Below are 16,695 nucleotides of genomic sequence, written 5' to 3'. Positions count from 1 at the left end.
CTAGTTTAAAATGTTTATCCAATATTCAAAATTCATGGCCAAAAAAATGAGTTTTTGAAATTACCGCACAGACTGAGCGGTGGAGCTCATACCTAACTCATTACAATTGTGGTTTCACTGGGGAAGATGGAGTGATTTTCCCAGGAAGGAGGCACAGGGGGGTGATGAAGAATTTTCAAGCTGAAGTCACGTTGTGATTGGCAGGGAATGCCGGCTGGGAGTGGTCCCCGCTGAGTCAGCATCTGTGTTTACCTGAGGCCGTTGGCCTTTGTGACATGAGCCTAGAGAGACCCAGTATCGGGGTGTTTTCCTAGAGGGGGAATTGGCCCAGGACTAGTAAAGCTGGAATCTGAAGTCAAAATTGTCTTCACTAATGTTTTCTTTCTCTCTGCTTTTTTTAAAAAAATGTTTTAACTGCAGTGAAGGGAGCAATCTGACCCCAGCACATCACTACCCAGACTTCAGATTTAAGACATATGCTCCGCTAGCATTCCGATATTTCAGAGAACTTTTTGGTATCAAGCCTGATGATTACTTGGTAAGAACCTGTAATTTTCCTTCCTTCTCCAGAAATGTGTGATGTAAACATTTGTCTCATAGCAACAGCGACAAGTGGCTTTTGTCTCTTATTTTATGAAGCTCTGGAGCATAGGAAAAGTTCCAAGTTTTATAATAACTATAAATTTAGCTTTGGGAAATGTGACTTGACTCTGCAGTTTTACCTGATAACTACAAAATCTGCTATGGTAATTGATATTTAAATCACTGTGGTGTTGGTTGCTACTTCAGATCATTATTCTAACAGATATATTAAAATTACTTCTAAATACTCCTGTGAATTTTGCTGATTGGATTCAATTTGAAAGCCTTTCTCTTTTAATTGCCTTATTTATACCATTCTTCTCAAGCCTGCCTTGGCCAACAACCATTTTCACCTTGACATACAGTTTGAATACCATTTTAAAGAATCTGGATAGTTTTGTTCTCAGCATCTCTTCGTGCAGGCACTTTTTAACTGTATTTTTATTAGGTACAAGGGCATGTTTTATCCTCAAACTTGTCTTTTCTCCCTGTCTTCCTTCTGGCGTGCAGCAGGTAGAAACACAACAGCCTTTTTGTGAGGTAGTCCGATGTGACCTCAGAGCTTTACCTTATTCCTGTTAAAGGAGCCAGGAACTTCCTTTCTGTTTCAAGAGGAAAATGGTTTATTTCATAATTTGGTCACTGTTAACACCCTGGGGCTCTTCAAAATTGGTTTTTAAGCTGTAGGAAGGATGCCATCAAATATTTATTGTTCATCCCATTCTGAATGATCTTAATAAGATTTGAACCAGATCCTGGAATAATGCTTTGCAGAGGAAGTATAGCAACATTTGTCACTTATAACAGAGAGTATTTAAACTGCATCTTATAATTTGGGTGAGATGTAAATGATTACATTCAAAGCTGATTCTGTTCTGTGCTGATGAAAACCCATGAATGACCCACTTCTTAGTTGGGCCCTAGAAAATCATATGACTTCTGCCCGATGAGACAGTACTGGTTCCTCAGGGCACGTTAGTAAGTGTTCATAGAGCAGTGGGAACTGAGTAGAAAGTCCCTGGACATCCTGCTGCCCTAAATGTGTACATCCATGTAGCTCTCTGCCTCACCACGCCCCTTAATTGAGATGTCGGAGGCTGCCTGTACCCTGCCCTCCCAACCACTCAAGTACACAAACACACATTTGGATGGGTGTGGGGGGGGAGGGGTGGCATTTGTGTATTAGGGAAGATTCTTTGGTTTCTGTTTATTCTGTAAGTACCGAGGTCACTGTCATTCAGGAAACATGTTTGGGAAGCCCATTGGGATCTTGATATTGTAATATTGAAAACAAGATCAATCCCTCATCTTCCGCCACACATTAGAAATTAATGGATTCTCCTTCTGCATTTCCTTGAGCTACTGCCAACCAAGGAGATGCCATAGACTTGCATTTCATAACACAGATCCAGTCAGTATGGTGAGATGGCTACTTGTCTACCCTTCACCCAAGTCAGTCGCTCTTTAGCTCTCCTATGGCCAGTGACCTGCAGGCTGGGAAGCCCATTCTTGCACTCTTTCTGTCTCACAAAATTGCTGTCTTTGAGGAAGGTCCTTTTCTGGACAATTTCTTACACAACTTACACAGTTTCCTAATGAGACTTTAACCTGGGAAAGTTACTTTCATAATGAGATTAGACTCTGTTTATAAAGGAGCACAGGAGACTAAGTTGAAATCTTCTTAGAGCACAAGTCCTCCTTCATGTACCTGGCAAAGGGTAAACTAATCAATCATTGGGTATTTTGAGCATCTATTGCAACTAAAATGCTTTGCTAGTAATTACAGGGAAATTGAAAAAAAAAATTGTAAGTCATAACACTCAGAGAACTTAGAATCTAATTAGAAAGGTGATTTGTTTATGTGGGAAAGCAACCAATCTACCAGGCAGTAAATCAAGAGATGGAAATGAAAGCTTAAATGCCCCAGGATTTCAGAGGAGGGAGGGGTCTTTCTCTGTTAAAGTAATGATTAGGAGGGCTTCTTGTGGGTGTGGTGTGATTTTAACTGTGCTTGATTATTATTATTAGAAGAACTTTGAATGGGCCCAGTATGGCTGGGGGGGTAGGTTTTGATCAGGAATATTAGACAGATAGGGCCAGATAATTCAAATAAAGTTTTTTTTTAATTATAGGAAATTAGGAAAACATAAAGACTGACTAGATATTTGATGATGTTGAGGAATTCTTTTTTTGGTGGGATCATGATACTGCGCTTCCATTTTAAAAGGGGAGTCCTTGTCTTTTGGAGACATATACTGACATATCTACAGGCGGAATGATTTGATGTCTGGGATGTGCTTCAAAAGAATCTGAGGGGAGTGGTTGGGGGTGTAGAGGAAACAAGATTGGCCATGAGTTGATAATTAGTGAAGCTGGAAGATAGACATGGATATTAATTACACAATTCTCATTTCCTTTCCATATGTTTGAAATTTCCCGTAATAAAAAGTTAAGGGGGAAAAAATAGGGCCAGGCAGGTAAGTGTGCTTTTGTTTGATTTCAGTTTTCCACCTCCCATATTAACCATACACGTAGTCCAATAACAGGACATATCTCTGGGACCTGCAAGAAACAGAACAAAGACAGTGGCCTTCTAGCTAAACTTGGCTGCCTGGTCCCCCATAGCTGCAGCCACCTGCCTGCCCTGCACTGGGGACACCCAAATCCCAGGACTGAGGCAGCTCCCCCTATAGTCTTGGAGCTTCTAGAAGCTCATTTCCAAACCACTGGATCTGGGGACCCCGCCCAGTGATCTGAGTGTGGTAGATGAGAAAAGGGTCTTTTGCCTGACACAGCGTGTTTCAGAGTCAGGTTTAACCCCCAGAGACTTTTTAGCCCAACCCTTCACTGTAGGTGAGGGATCTGAAGCTGGGGTCAGTGACTGGAGGTGCCCAACGTTGCCCACATTGGTGGGGGCGGAGCCCAAACCAGAACAGTGGTCACCCATCCTCCCCCGGTGCTCTTCTCCCTTCGCCAGCTGGCCTCATGCTTCCCAACCCACCACGTCTCAGACCTCTCGTTAAACGTGGTCTCAGGGTAGCCACTTGCTAGTCCATCAAACTGTGGACTGGGATTATCCATCCTGAAGAATACAGCCAAAAGAGGTCAGATACCTCTCACAAAGCACATTTTGGAAGAGTTAAGCCCAAATAAAGCACAGAAAAATGAAATAAGATGTCCCTTGAAAAACTGTGTGACCAAGAAAAGGATATGGTGCAAATCACAAAATACATCCTGGCATCTGTCAAACTAAGGCTATTCAAGCCCAAATTTGTAAAGATGTCCTGATCTAAATGGGCGGCGGAGAGGTAACATTATGTAGCGATTGGTGACTTTATAGATAGGTTTGATGTTGGGTCTCCATGATATGTGTGTATTTCTACTTAGTTTCGTGCTGTTGCATCTGGATTTCAGCCTGGATTATTGTGTTTATGTTCTCAGCATTAAAATCAGCCACGTGCATGCTGATTACAAATTGATGTTGAAACGTATGTAATTTGGATTGTGAGACAGCACGGTGAAGAAGCAGTGGGGACGTTCCTTCTTCCTTATTTGTTCCTAAATAAATGCCTCCCAAGGGAAGGCCAAGGGGCCCCAGAGCATTTTTCCCCATCTCTGCTTGGGCAACAGGTCTTGGGTTCATTTCCTTCTCCCCGAGGTGCCTGGGTATTCCAAAATCCAGGGTGATTTATCTGATGTCTTTTCAGGCTCACCAGCACAAATAAGAAAGAGAGCAGGGTGAATATTTAACACTATCAAGGGGAAGAAATGGCAGGAAAAATGATCTCCACCACACTGCACAAGTTTACATTGTTAATTTGCCTTGGCAGGGCCCAGCTGGCTTGTACTTTGCATTCTTTCCAGTGGGTATAGTAGGGAGAGCCTGCAGGAAATAGAAGCGGGAGAGGGAATATGTTGGAACAGCTTGCACAGATGAAAGTGCCTGGAAGGTGCATAAAACCCAGGCGTGCACATGAGGGCTTGTTGATCACAGCTAATTAAAATGTTCCCATCTCTCCTCTTTATTTGCTCCAAAATGGCAACATTTCAGAGAAGGTAGCTTAGAAGAGAACATGGTAACTGAGTTGCAGGGTGAGAGACCATAGAATTATAGATGACAACAGTAATATTCCTGTTCAGTATCATAACGCTGGTTTATTGCACACTGACGCTGTGCTAGTAGAGACCCCCAAAGGGTTATTAAAATGCATGAAAACAATTTATTTTCCCATTCATATTAATTTATAAATTATATAATAACGGAGTATTTGACAGTTAAGTAACCAATGAAATAGTCTCCATATTATGTCACTCCTTATAGAAGAACTTGAGACTAATTGGAAGCAGATGTTCAGGTCTGAATCCAGTTTTCTCAAGACAGCTCTTCCTGAATCACCCCCTAATTTCTCTATTTGCAGCCTCTAATTTCCGCATTCTTTGTTGTTTTTGTGCTCTCATAACATTACTCCTATCCATAAGAAGGTTCTGTACCAGGAAGGCAAACCCCATGGAACAAAGAATCAGAATTTCTAAAGAGAGTGCGGGGTCTGCCCTCACTCTTTATGAGAGCTTGGGGTTCACACTTTTATTTTCCAGGGTCTCAAATTCATGATTCTATAAAAGACCCATCTTTTTTCTTGCTCCTCTTAAGAATGTCTCAGTGTGCCTTTGGGTAGCTGTCTTGTCATTGGAGTTAGGCTGAAACCCTCAGGACATCCTCGAGCACCGCCAGCTCTTCCTCACCTGCCTGTGGAATGTGTGCATTTCAGGTTGTGTACCTCTCTCCCCTGCCTATGACCATGTAATAAAAAATAGCAACAGCAATAACTAAATGGTCATTCTTTGCCAGGGGTTTTGAAAGCATCCACTTTTTAAACTTTCAGCTGGTTTCGGTTAGATATTATTATCTTTATTTTAGAGATGAGGTTCCTAAGACTCCAAGATGCTAGGTTACTTACTCAGGTCGCATATGTAGCCACTGGCAGAGCCAGTGAATTTTACAAACATCAGTTGATTCCAAGTCCCATGCCCTTCCCACTAATCACCCTTCCATGTGGACACTGCACACACGGCAGGGAAAGTGCCTCTGCTTCCTCTCGGCTTTTACGACATCCTGTGTGCAGCCTAATGGCTATTTTTGTTTTCCTGCCTTGTCCTCAACTTGTCCATAAGGGCTGAGGCTCTAATGCTGCTTAGCAAGAGAGCATCAAGAAGCAAGGCTGGAGGAAAGAGGAGGAGGTGAAAGATGGAAGTTGCCAGTGACTTTTAGGAAGCCAGCAAACACTTCTTTCTTTTCTTGGAGAATTTTGTTTCCCTTGTCCACAGTGCTGCCAAAGCAAGATAATTTAAAAGGTGACATCTAGAAACTGCCTTTTAATCATTTTTCTCCCAGTTTCTCTCTCCCTTCTCCTCCCACCTTCCCTCCCGCCTCCTCTTCCATCCCTCCTCTCAGATTTTCCTATGATGGGGACTTAAATATTCACAAGCCCAGAAAAAAAACTTTGGGGGATGTTCAGCCCAAGTGTTTTCAGATGCCTCCATCCTCAAGATATGGTTCTTTAAATCCCTGCTTTTGCCACTTACCAGGGTGAGTCTGATCCCACACATTAAGTCTCCTTACCTGTTTCTCTGCCTCCAATGTTTCTCTAGTCAACACTGTGGATTATTCGTTAATAAACACTGAGCTCGATAACAAATAATTGACTTCTGTGCTGAGTTTGGCATTTTGATGAGATATACAGCCCTTCAGTTGTTGGTGGAGTTCAGTCATTTATTTGATAAAAATTTATTGAATGCCTACTGCATGCAAGGCACAGGTCCTGAACTGTGTCACAGTATAAGATATTCATAGTTTCTGCCTTCATAGAGTTTTACAGTCTAATGGGAACTCAGAATAATAAATACGCAATTAAGGGATTTCGTGGTAACTTCCATGATGAGAATGTCCAGTGCCAGGAAAGAAATGATCTAGACTCACGGAACCAGGAAGAGTTTTCCAGAGCAAGGACTGTCCAGCAGGCACTGAAGGCTGAAGCTGTTGTAACACCTCCTCACTGTGCTCCCTGCATCTCTCTTTTGTCCGCCTACAGTGGGTTCTCAACACAGCAACAGAGTGGTCCTCTGCTCCAGACCTCCAATGGCTTCCAGCTCCCTTAGAGAAAAGGCCAAAGTCCTTACAGTGGCCTCTGGCACTCTTCGTGGTTTGGCCCATCCGACCCTTGTGACTTGATCTCTTTCACCTCTCCTTCTCGCTCGCTCTGCTCCAGTCACTGGCCTCCTTGCTGTGCCTTGAACTCTCGAGGTCTCAAGACCTCTGCATTTGTCCTTCCCTCTGCCTGGAACATCCTTTCCCCAGATCTCCACAGGCCTCTGCTCAAATGCCACCTTCCCAGTGAGGCTTTCAGTGACCACCCTACTTAAAATTTATTGCAACGCAGTCTTCACTCATTGCCGGTACTCTTTGCTCCCCTTTCCATACTTCATTTTGTTCCACAGCACTTACCACATTCTGGTGTATAATTTACTTACTGGTTTGTTTACTGTCTGTTTCCTACTACTAAGATATAAGCTTCATGAGTGCCTGGGACGTTACAGATGCTCAATAGATTTTTTTTTAATGTTGGGTGAATACGTGAATGAGTGGTAGTCAACTAGATGAAGGTAGAATGGAGGTTGTTTCTGGTAGAGGAAAATGCAAAAGCCCAGTAGTCAAGAGTGTGGGGTACATTTGAGAAAATGAGAAGCAACTCTTTCTGTCTAGAGCTAGAGTTTACGGAGAGAAGTGATGAAAGAGAAGGCTGAAGGGCAGGGCTGGGCCATTCATGGCCTTGAAAGTTCTGTTAAGAAACTTGGGTATTATCTCCCATCTAGACAATGGAAACCCTTGAAAGATGTGACAGAAGGACATGAGCAGATTTGCATTTTAAGAAAGAGCCCTGGTTTTCTGATGGAGAATGCAGTGGAGGGGTCAAGAGTGGGTAGTTGAGACCAGGTGGGCTGACCGTAGTAGTAAAGGCATGAAGTGATGAAATCATTCAACTCAGGGTATTGACAAAAGAGATGGCATGAAGGGAGCAGATATAATGAATAGCCTCGTTATGGAAGGTGAGAAAATGTGAGGAGTCAAGGATGATGCCCAAGTTTCTGGTTTAGGGAACAAAGTGAATAATGTTTCTATTCTCTAAGATAGGGAAAAGAGGGGGAAGATAGATGCTGGGGGTGCAGATGATCTAGAATCACCATGTATGATTGTGCAGGGTGTGCACTGCCCAAGAATACCTGGCTAAGTGAAGAAGTGGAGACTGGAATCCAGCCCTTCATCTACTCAACAGCCTTGTATCTGGCTTAGAGCTGCATCTGCCAGGAGAAAGAGGCACCTCTTTCTACCTACCACAAAGGCACCTATGGGCTAAACACAACCCTGAGATGAATTTGATTTTGAACTTCTTACATGTGAAGTGTTTGTGGTATAACCAAGTAGAAATGTCTATCAAAAAGTTAGGCATACAGGTCTGGAACCATAGAAAAAGATCTGAGCTAGAGATACAGATGTTAGAGTCATCTCCTTGTTGAAATCTTGAGTGGAAGACATCCCTTGGGAGAATAGTGAGAAGAGAATAGATGTTGGTGTTCATGTGACAAACACACTGTGAATCACACCTTCAAAGTTGTTATTCTGTGGGCACTTGCTGGAAACAAAGCACCTTAGTCAACACTACTGTTTGAGTTATTTCATTGGACAGATATGATAATTCATGATTATCGTATGACACTGGGGGTGGAAGGGCATGTCTGTTTCCCATCATAGAATTATTAAGATAAGTGGATCAATTAAATACAAAGAGCCTCCTTAGTATTCCTGGAGACTCCTTTTAAAGCTCATGGAGTGGACCTCCTGCTTCAGAATGGTCAAGATATGTAATACTGTGATTTTCCTCCTTGGAAGCATCGTGTACATTACCTGTGTTTGTAAATGTTTGTTTATTTACTCTTGTAGTATTCCATCTGCAGTGAACCTCTCATAGAGCTGTCCAACCCCGGAGCCAGTGGGTCCTTGTTTTTTGTGACCAGTGACGATGAATTTATCATCAAAACAGTTCAGCATAAAGAAGCTGAGTTCCTTCAGAAGCTGCTGCCAGGCTATTACATGGTAAGTAACTGCACGTAATTAAATCTTCTACTTGAGGTTTAGTCACTTTCCTCAAGTCTTTTTCTATGTTTTTTTTCAGTGACTCTTGGGCATGTTTTTTCTCTTTGGTGAACTTTATTTTGCATTTAGATTATACTATGACACTTGTTGGATAGATTTCTTAAAGTAAACTAGAATCGAGTAGTAGAGCACGGTTGTTGACTCACTCCGTCCTGGGTTCAAATCTCAGCTCAGCCATCAACTAAGTGTGTGACTCTGGGTAAGCAAGGTAACCTCTGAGCCTTAGTCCCCTCAGCCTTTAAGAGCTGAGAAATACCTATTTTCTGTGGTGGTTGTGATAAAGAAACGATGCAGGGGGCTGGCCCCATGGCTTAGCAGTTAAGTGTGTGCGCTCCACTACTGATGGCCCAGGTTTGGATCCCGGGCGGGCACTGATGCACCGCTTGTCGGGCCATGCTGAGGCGGCGTCCCACATACAGCAACTAGAAGGATGTGCAACTGTGACATACAACTATCTACTGGGGCTTTGGGGAAAAAAAGGAGGAGGATTGGCAATAGATCTTAGCTCAGGGCCAATCTTCCTCAGCAAAAAAAAAAAGGAGGATTGGCATGGATGTTAGCTCAGGGCTGATCTTCCTCACAAAAAAAAAAAAGGATGTGGGATGTAGGATAAAGGAAGCAATGCATTGCACAGCTCTTTGCACCCACTAGATAGTAGTAATAAGAACGGTTAACATTCATTGAGTGCTAAGATGTCTGTTAAACACAGCTATAAGTGCTTTGCACACGTTAACTTATTAATCCTCACAGCGACCTTGGATATTCATCATTGCTATTTTACAGATGAGGTAATTGAGACAGAGATAAATGGAGTAACTTGCCAAGGGTTATTCAGCTAGTGAGTTACAGAGCTGGGACTTGAACACAGTAGTAGGGTTCCAGAGGCGGCATCTTTAACCCCTGTGCTATATACCAGCATGTATTCAATATTAGCTATTCTTAGCACTACACTTCAGAATTTAGGACTCCATGGGCTAAATATGATAATGTGAAAATCACCTGTTATGTAATGTTTTAGAGACCAAAAAAAAAAGTAACCTAGCCCAGGTGGATTTACTAGACATTTAGTCAGATTAAAAAAAAAATAAACACTTTTACTTAAGCAGTCTTGTCATTTTCATACCTCCAATTTCTTTGTACCTTCATAACAGTTATTAATTTTCTGTGATTGGAATGGCTACAGGAAGAAGTTTGGATTTCAAAAGCCCCAGTTCTGCCATTCACTTGCTATGAGACGTGATAACTGACATCTTTGTTTCAAAACAAAATTAGAGATGTCACACAGCTCATTTGTGTGTACAAGTATTATTTAATTCCAAAATCGACTAGAGACAACATTAAATGCTGTAAATGAGTCTCACATATAAATATAGGAATCAAAAATCTAAATAAAAATCTTAGTGGACAAGTTGCACAGGTTTTAAAAGGTTTTGATCCTGAACAAGTAGTGGGTTTTTTTTAGAGCAAATTATCTACTTTATATTTGACAAATAGAAAATATAGAAAAGAAGAAAAAATGCAGCCAACTATAATTCCTTTCCCAGAGATACATATTATTAATATTTGATGTATGTCTTTTCAGATGTATTCTATTCATATATATACTTTATTTTTTGTTTGTTTGTTTTGTTTTTTTTGTGAGGAAGATCAGCCCTGAGCTAACATCCATGCCAATCCTCCTCTTTTTTTTTTTTTGTGAGGAAGATCAGCCCTGAGCTAACATCCATGCCAATCTTCCTCTTTTATTTTGCTGAGGAAGACTGGCCCCGAGCTAACATCTATTGCCGATCTTCCTCCTCCTTTTTTTTTGCCCTCTTTTTCTCCCCAAAGACTCAGTATATAGTTGTATGTCATAGTTGCACATCCTTCTAGTTGCTGTATGTGGGACGCGGCCTCAGCATGGCCAGATGAGCGGTGCATCAGTGCGCGCCCGGGATCCGAACCCTGGCCACCAGTAGCGGAGTGGGCGCACTTAACCGCTAAGCCACGGGGCCAGCCCTATACACTTTAAAATAATCTAACATTGGGATCAAACTGATGTTGCTCTCTTTGCCTACCTGCTAAGTGAGTAAATCTTAAACTTCTATAGTTCTAAGCTTAGATAGACTAGTCTCTTCTTCTAGAACTGCATTGGCTAACTACCAGTATGGTAGCCATTAGCCATGTGTGGCTACTAAATTTAAATTAATTAACATTAAATAATAATTTTAAAATTTAGCTGAACAAAACAAGTGGTTTTATCCCAATCATGTAAGCTAGTATAACAAACAATATAATTCATCCCATTAAAAAGAAAAAAAATATGAACATCATGTGATTATCCAAATAGATGTTGAGGAGAAACTAAGGCACTCAAAATTCAGCCTCTTCTCTTAATTGAAAATCTAAAATTGGCAGGGAACTTTTTTAACATAATAAGTAAATAAATTAACACACATATTATACATTTATCAATCTCCAAGAGTTCACATAATATCTCATGGAGAAGAACAAGAGCCCTTTCCCTGGAAATAATAGAAAAAGACAAGGATGCCCTCCATCTATGGTCCTTTCTGATATATTCGCTAGAATTTCTAGAAATAACTTTTTGAGTATAAAAGGAAATAGGAGAAAAGTATAAACATTGTTCTCTGCAAATGATACAATTGAAAATGAGCAAAACTTGAGGAAAATAAACCAATAGTTTCTAGAGGTAATGAGAGTCCAGCAGATTTGCAGGATGTAAGGTAAACCTACAAAATCCATTGTATTCCATTAGGTAGATCACATAGAGTTGGAGAATATAAGGGGAAAAAAGAGATCTCATTCATGATGACAGTAATTTATAATGAACATTATTGAAAAAATAAATATATAAATAAATGAAGACACTGTAATTCTGATTGGGAAAGCAAGTTATAGTAAGAATAACATATGAACAATAATCTAAAAAGAATTTTTGTGATAAGAACTCTAAAATACTTGAGTCTATAAAAACAAATATACAAGAGCAATATGAAGGAAACTACAAAATGTTATTGAAGGACATAAAAAAGATCTGAAATAATGAAGAAATATGCATCATTCTTGAACTCAGTTTTGTAAAGATTTCAGTTACCCCCAAATCAACTTATAAATCCATCTAATTCAATCAGAATTCCATTAGGACTTTTCCAGAAGTTGACAAAGCTGATTCATTTGAAAGTGAAAACAAGTATCATGTTAAGAGCATTTTAAAAAATAAACAATGGAAGGGCAAGGTTGTAAGAATGAGCAAAACATTTTTGGTGAAGAAGAAAAATGGTGGGCCTGCCATAATATATGCTAAAAATCTATAAACCTATACTGTTATTAAAGATGTGGTATTAGTACAGTTCTAGATAAATAAATCAATGGATTCAACTAAAGTGTCCAGAAATAGATCCGTGTGTATTATACAGCTTGTTGTACGATATAGGAGGGACTTAAACTCAATTAGGAAAGGACAGACTGTTCAATAAATGGCTATGCATTTGAGAAAAAAAGTTAAATTCTCTATTTCAGGTCTTACACACACAATAATTTCATATGGAGTAAAAACCACAGTAATGACCAAAACTATTAAAAATTTGGAAGTAAATAGAAGAAATTTATAACCTTAGGGTATAAAAAGCTTTGTCAAACAAGAAGGAAGAAAAGCACAAGAAATAAGTACATAAATGCGACTACATCAAGAGGCAAAACATCTGTATAACAACAGAAATACCAGACATAAAATCAGTATAAGCATATAGAATATTTCTGGAATGATACAAAGAAAGTGGAATAGTAGTTTCATCAAAAGTTGGGAATTGAGGGAAGGATCAGGGATAGGAGACTTTTCAGTTTACCTTTAGTAAACTATTTTTGACTTCTCACCTACTTTTAAAGTGGAACAAAAACAGACATATATTCCCTATTTTTATAGTAAAAAAAAAAAACATACTGGGAGAAAATATTTACCCCATATAGAGTAGGAAAATAATAAATATCCTGAATATATCAAGAACTCCAACAATGGCAAAAATCAATAGAAAAATGAGCAAAGGATATTAACACAAAATTATCTTTGAGGTGGCTAAAAATATTTCAAAAATATTAAATTTCTCTAATAATCAGTGGTGTTCCAATTTTTAAAAACAAGTTTCCATTTTTCACCAATCATGCTTACAACGATTTTAAAGTTTGATAATCTTCAGCACTGGTAAGGTTGATGAGAAGTATGTAATCTTACAGAATGTGATTGTAAATTGGTCTAGCCGTTTTGGAAGACAATTTTTCAGGGGCTATTAAAATTTAAAATGTTCATTCCTTATACCCCAGCAATTAATTTTCTCTTTAGCCATCTGAGAGAATAGTCACACAGGGTGCTAATCAATTCTCTGTTTTCAGTTGGAGCTAATTTGGGACATTCTGTCCATTTTCAATTCAGCCCCTTTTAATGCCCTGAGTTTAGAAAGATAAAGTTGCTATTTCAATAAGCCGACTTAAGAACTAGATTAGAAACAGCAAAATTTTAGCAATGGCCATTAATAAAGATAATCATATTCCATTTTTAATTATCATATTAGATGAAAACACATCTTTCTTTAACAGAGCATTATTTTGTGAAAACAGGAGGTTTTAAACCTTTTTTATCCTTTTTCTCTTTTTAGAATTTAAACCAGAATCCAAGGACTCTTTTGCCAAAATTTTATGGACTGTATTGCATGCAGTCAGGGGGCATTAACATCAGGATTGTGGTGATGAACAATGTCTTACCACGCTTCATGAGAATGCACTTTACTTATGACTTGAAAGGCTCAACTTACAAGCGAAGAGCATCCCGAAAAGAGAGAGAGAAATCCAACCCCACATTTAAGGACTTAGATTTCCTGCAAGACATGCACGAAGGGCTGTATTTTGATACAGAAACCTACAGTGCGCTCATGAAAACACTTCAGAGAGACTGCCGGGTAAGGAAATGTTGTTGCTGTGATTTCCTCTGATGAGTCATCTGTGATAACATAACCTTTGTAAGGAACGTCCAAAATGGATGGGGAATCCCATCATTCCCAATCCTGGTGCTGATCCTTGCTTCCTGGATGTTACAGAAATCGTCTGGAGTGACTGTTGATTTTACTAGTAAGCTAAGTCAACTTTCTTTGATAAAATAAAACAAGAATTTTTTTTTTTTCTTTCATCTTCCCCCATGGGAAGGTAGTTAAATTGGAGGGGAGAGAAATTTAGGTTTAATGCAAGAAAAGCCGTATACAAATCTTGGAAGAGGTAAGATTCCAACCGGGGAAAGAAGTTTAGCAAAATGCACTTGGTGGGGTTGGTAGTGGATCCCTGGATATCCACTATGGACGCAGAACCAGGAGGTGAGCAGCACATTTGCTGAAATTGTTTTATGTGATCTGAATAAGGAGTGATCAGGAATGAGGCTCGACAGTTGGAGCAAAGACCATTACATGCAAACTTAGCCAGACTGATTGTCAGAAGTAAGGAGGAATTCATAGTTCGAAGTCCCCCAGGCTGCAATTCTTAGGGAGAAAAAAAAAAAGGAAAGCCAAAACTAGGGAAAGATTTTTCTGACGTGGTGAATTTACAGAAAGTAGGTAAAAGTTCTTTTGGAGAAAAAGATGAAAATACAACTCTCATGGCTTCTGAAGGATGGTGATCATTTGATTAACAAATTCTCAGTCATTTCCTGGCCCAGGTGAGCTTGGGAGAACCATCTAGGTTCTCAGCTAAGTTGGGCATAGTGGAAGTGGACAGAAGGCCTGATGGTGCAGGGTTGGGCCCTGGCCTGACCAGGGCTTTCTGGAAGAGCAGATAGGACTCATAGGGTCACTGGGAGTGACATAGGGTTGCTCATAGGGTCACAGGGTCACTGGTCACTGGGAAATATGGGGCCTGCCTTCCAGGCTATGGCTTTCTGGGCCTTCTGTAGGCCTGGACAGATGACCCATGTTGTTGCAGTGGAGGGAGGGACCCTTCTTTGCCAGACTCACGCTTACCTGAAGGTGAGGAAGGCAGTGTAACTGCCCCACGTAAAGTATAAAGTGGGGAATCCTCAGTGAGAAACACAGTCCTACTATTTATGAGTCTTTTCTTTCTACACATTATAACATGTATGATAATGCACAAAGATGCATCCTTGGAATTTCTTATTTCATTAATAGAGATATTACTCCACAGCTCCTATTCTTTGCCTACCATTTATTGGGTGTTTAGAGTGTGCCAGGCTAGTCTATGATCTTTATTTTATTTAGTTATTTTATTGAGGTCATGTTGGCTTTTAACATTATGTAATTTCAGGTGTACATTATTATATATCAGTTTCTGTGTAGACTGCATCATGCTCACCACCAATAGTCTAATTTTTATCCATTACCATACCTATATGCCCCTTTACCCCTTTCACCATCCCCCCTCCCCCTCCCCCTCTGGTAACCACTAACCTGTTCTCCTTAGCGATGTTTTGTTTATCTTCCACATATGAGTGAAATCATTCAGTGTTTGTCTTTCTCTGTCTGGCTTATTTGCTTAGCAAATACCCTCAAGGTCTATTCATGTTGTTGCAAATGGCACGATTTTGTCTTTTTTATGGCTGAGTAGTATTCCGTTGTATATGTATACCACATCTTCTTTATCCATTCTTCCGTTGATGGGCACTTGGGTTGCTTCCACATCTTGGCTATTGTTAATAATGCTGCAGTGAACATAGGGGTCCATAGATCTCTTTGGATTGTTGATTTCATGTTCTTTGGATAAATACCTCATAGTGGGATAGCTGGATCGTATGGTATTTCTATTTTTAATTTTTTGAGAAATCTCCATAGTGTTTTCCATAGCGACTACAAGAACACCAGCAGTGTATGAGGGTTCCCTTTTCTCCACATCCTTTCCAGTATTTGTTATTTTTGGTCTTGTTAATTATAGCTATTCCGATAGGTATAGGTGGTATCTCGTAGTTTTGATTTACATTTCCCTAATAATTAGTGATGTTGAACATCTTTTCATGTGCCTGTTAGTCATCTGTATATCCTCTTTGGAAAAATATCTGTTCATATCCTGCCCGTTTTTTGATCGGATTGTTTGTTTTTGAGTTGTATGAGTTTTTTATGTATTTTGGAAATTAACCCCCTGTCGGATATATGATTTGCAAATATTTTCTCCCAGTTAGTCGGTTGTCTTTCTGTTTTGTTCATGGTTTCCTTTGCCTTTCAAAAGCTTTTTAGTCTGATGTAGTCCCATTTGTTTATTTTTTCTTTTGTTTCCCTTGCCTGAGTAGACATGGTATAGTCTACGATTTTTTAATGCAGCATTTCATTTAATTCTCTCAGCAACCATTTGAAGTCAGTATTATTCATACTCACATTTTAATTGGTGAATAATTAGATTCTTAAAGAGGTTAAGAAACCTCTCTAGCATTCCTTAGCAAGTCAGTGGCAGAGCCCACACCTGTTTGGGTACAAAGTATGTGCTCTTAACAATTGAAATTTAAAGATTCACTGTTAAGGATTTTTTTTTTTTTTTTTTAATTATCTTTTCAGAAGTCAGGGGAAGAACAGTGGGAACCAAGCAATCAAAAAAATGTCCAGCTGAGCTGTTCAGATATCAGGGTGGATATGAGTGATTCATGTTTTTCTTTAAAAAAGAAAAAACAAAACACACATATTTTAGTAGAAACGTTTTCCTGTGCTTTTTTACCCTTACAGGATGTGGGTGAAAAGTGACTCTCAATTCCCCAGAGTTTAGTACAGGCCTCTCCAGTTTTAGATTTGCTTTCTCTTTGTGAGCATGTGCTTCTTGCCTCTTGAATATGGAAAGCCTTTTTCCTGCTGTCTTCTAAAACCACGGGCTTCTACGCCAGAAAAAAAGGAAAGGTGGGATGTAGAGGAGCCATTGCACAGGATTTG

At 39.8% G+C, this 16,695-nt stretch overlaps 1 protein-coding gene across 2 annotated transcripts in view; it reads left to right on the top strand.

Moving 5' to 3' along the window:
* Positions 1-16,695, top strand: part of PIP5K1B (phosphatidylinositol-4-phosphate 5-kinase type 1 beta) — a 287,905-nt gene that overhangs the window by 166,308 nt on the left and 104,902 nt on the right. For both annotated transcript variants that reach the window (XM_004440639.3, XM_087444516.1), the window contains exons 5-7: positions 421-538; positions 8,579-8,731; positions 13,444-13,743. In XM_004440639.3, coding sequence (XP_004440696.1) covers positions 421-538; positions 8,579-8,731; positions 13,444-13,743 — 571 coding nt within the window. The remainder of the gene's footprint in view (positions 1-420; positions 539-8,578; positions 8,732-13,443; positions 13,744-16,695) is intronic.

Source organism: Ceratotherium simum, chromosome 20, assembly GCF_057802395.1.
Source record: "Ceratotherium simum simum isolate JZ-2026a chromosome 20, ASM5780239v1, whole genome shotgun sequence".
NCBI classification, from domain to species: Eukaryota; Metazoa; Chordata; class Mammalia; order Perissodactyla; family Rhinocerotidae; genus Ceratotherium; species Ceratotherium simum.
The sequence above is the reverse complement of the archived record's forward strand: the minus strand, read 5'-3'. Positions and strand labels throughout refer to the sequence as shown.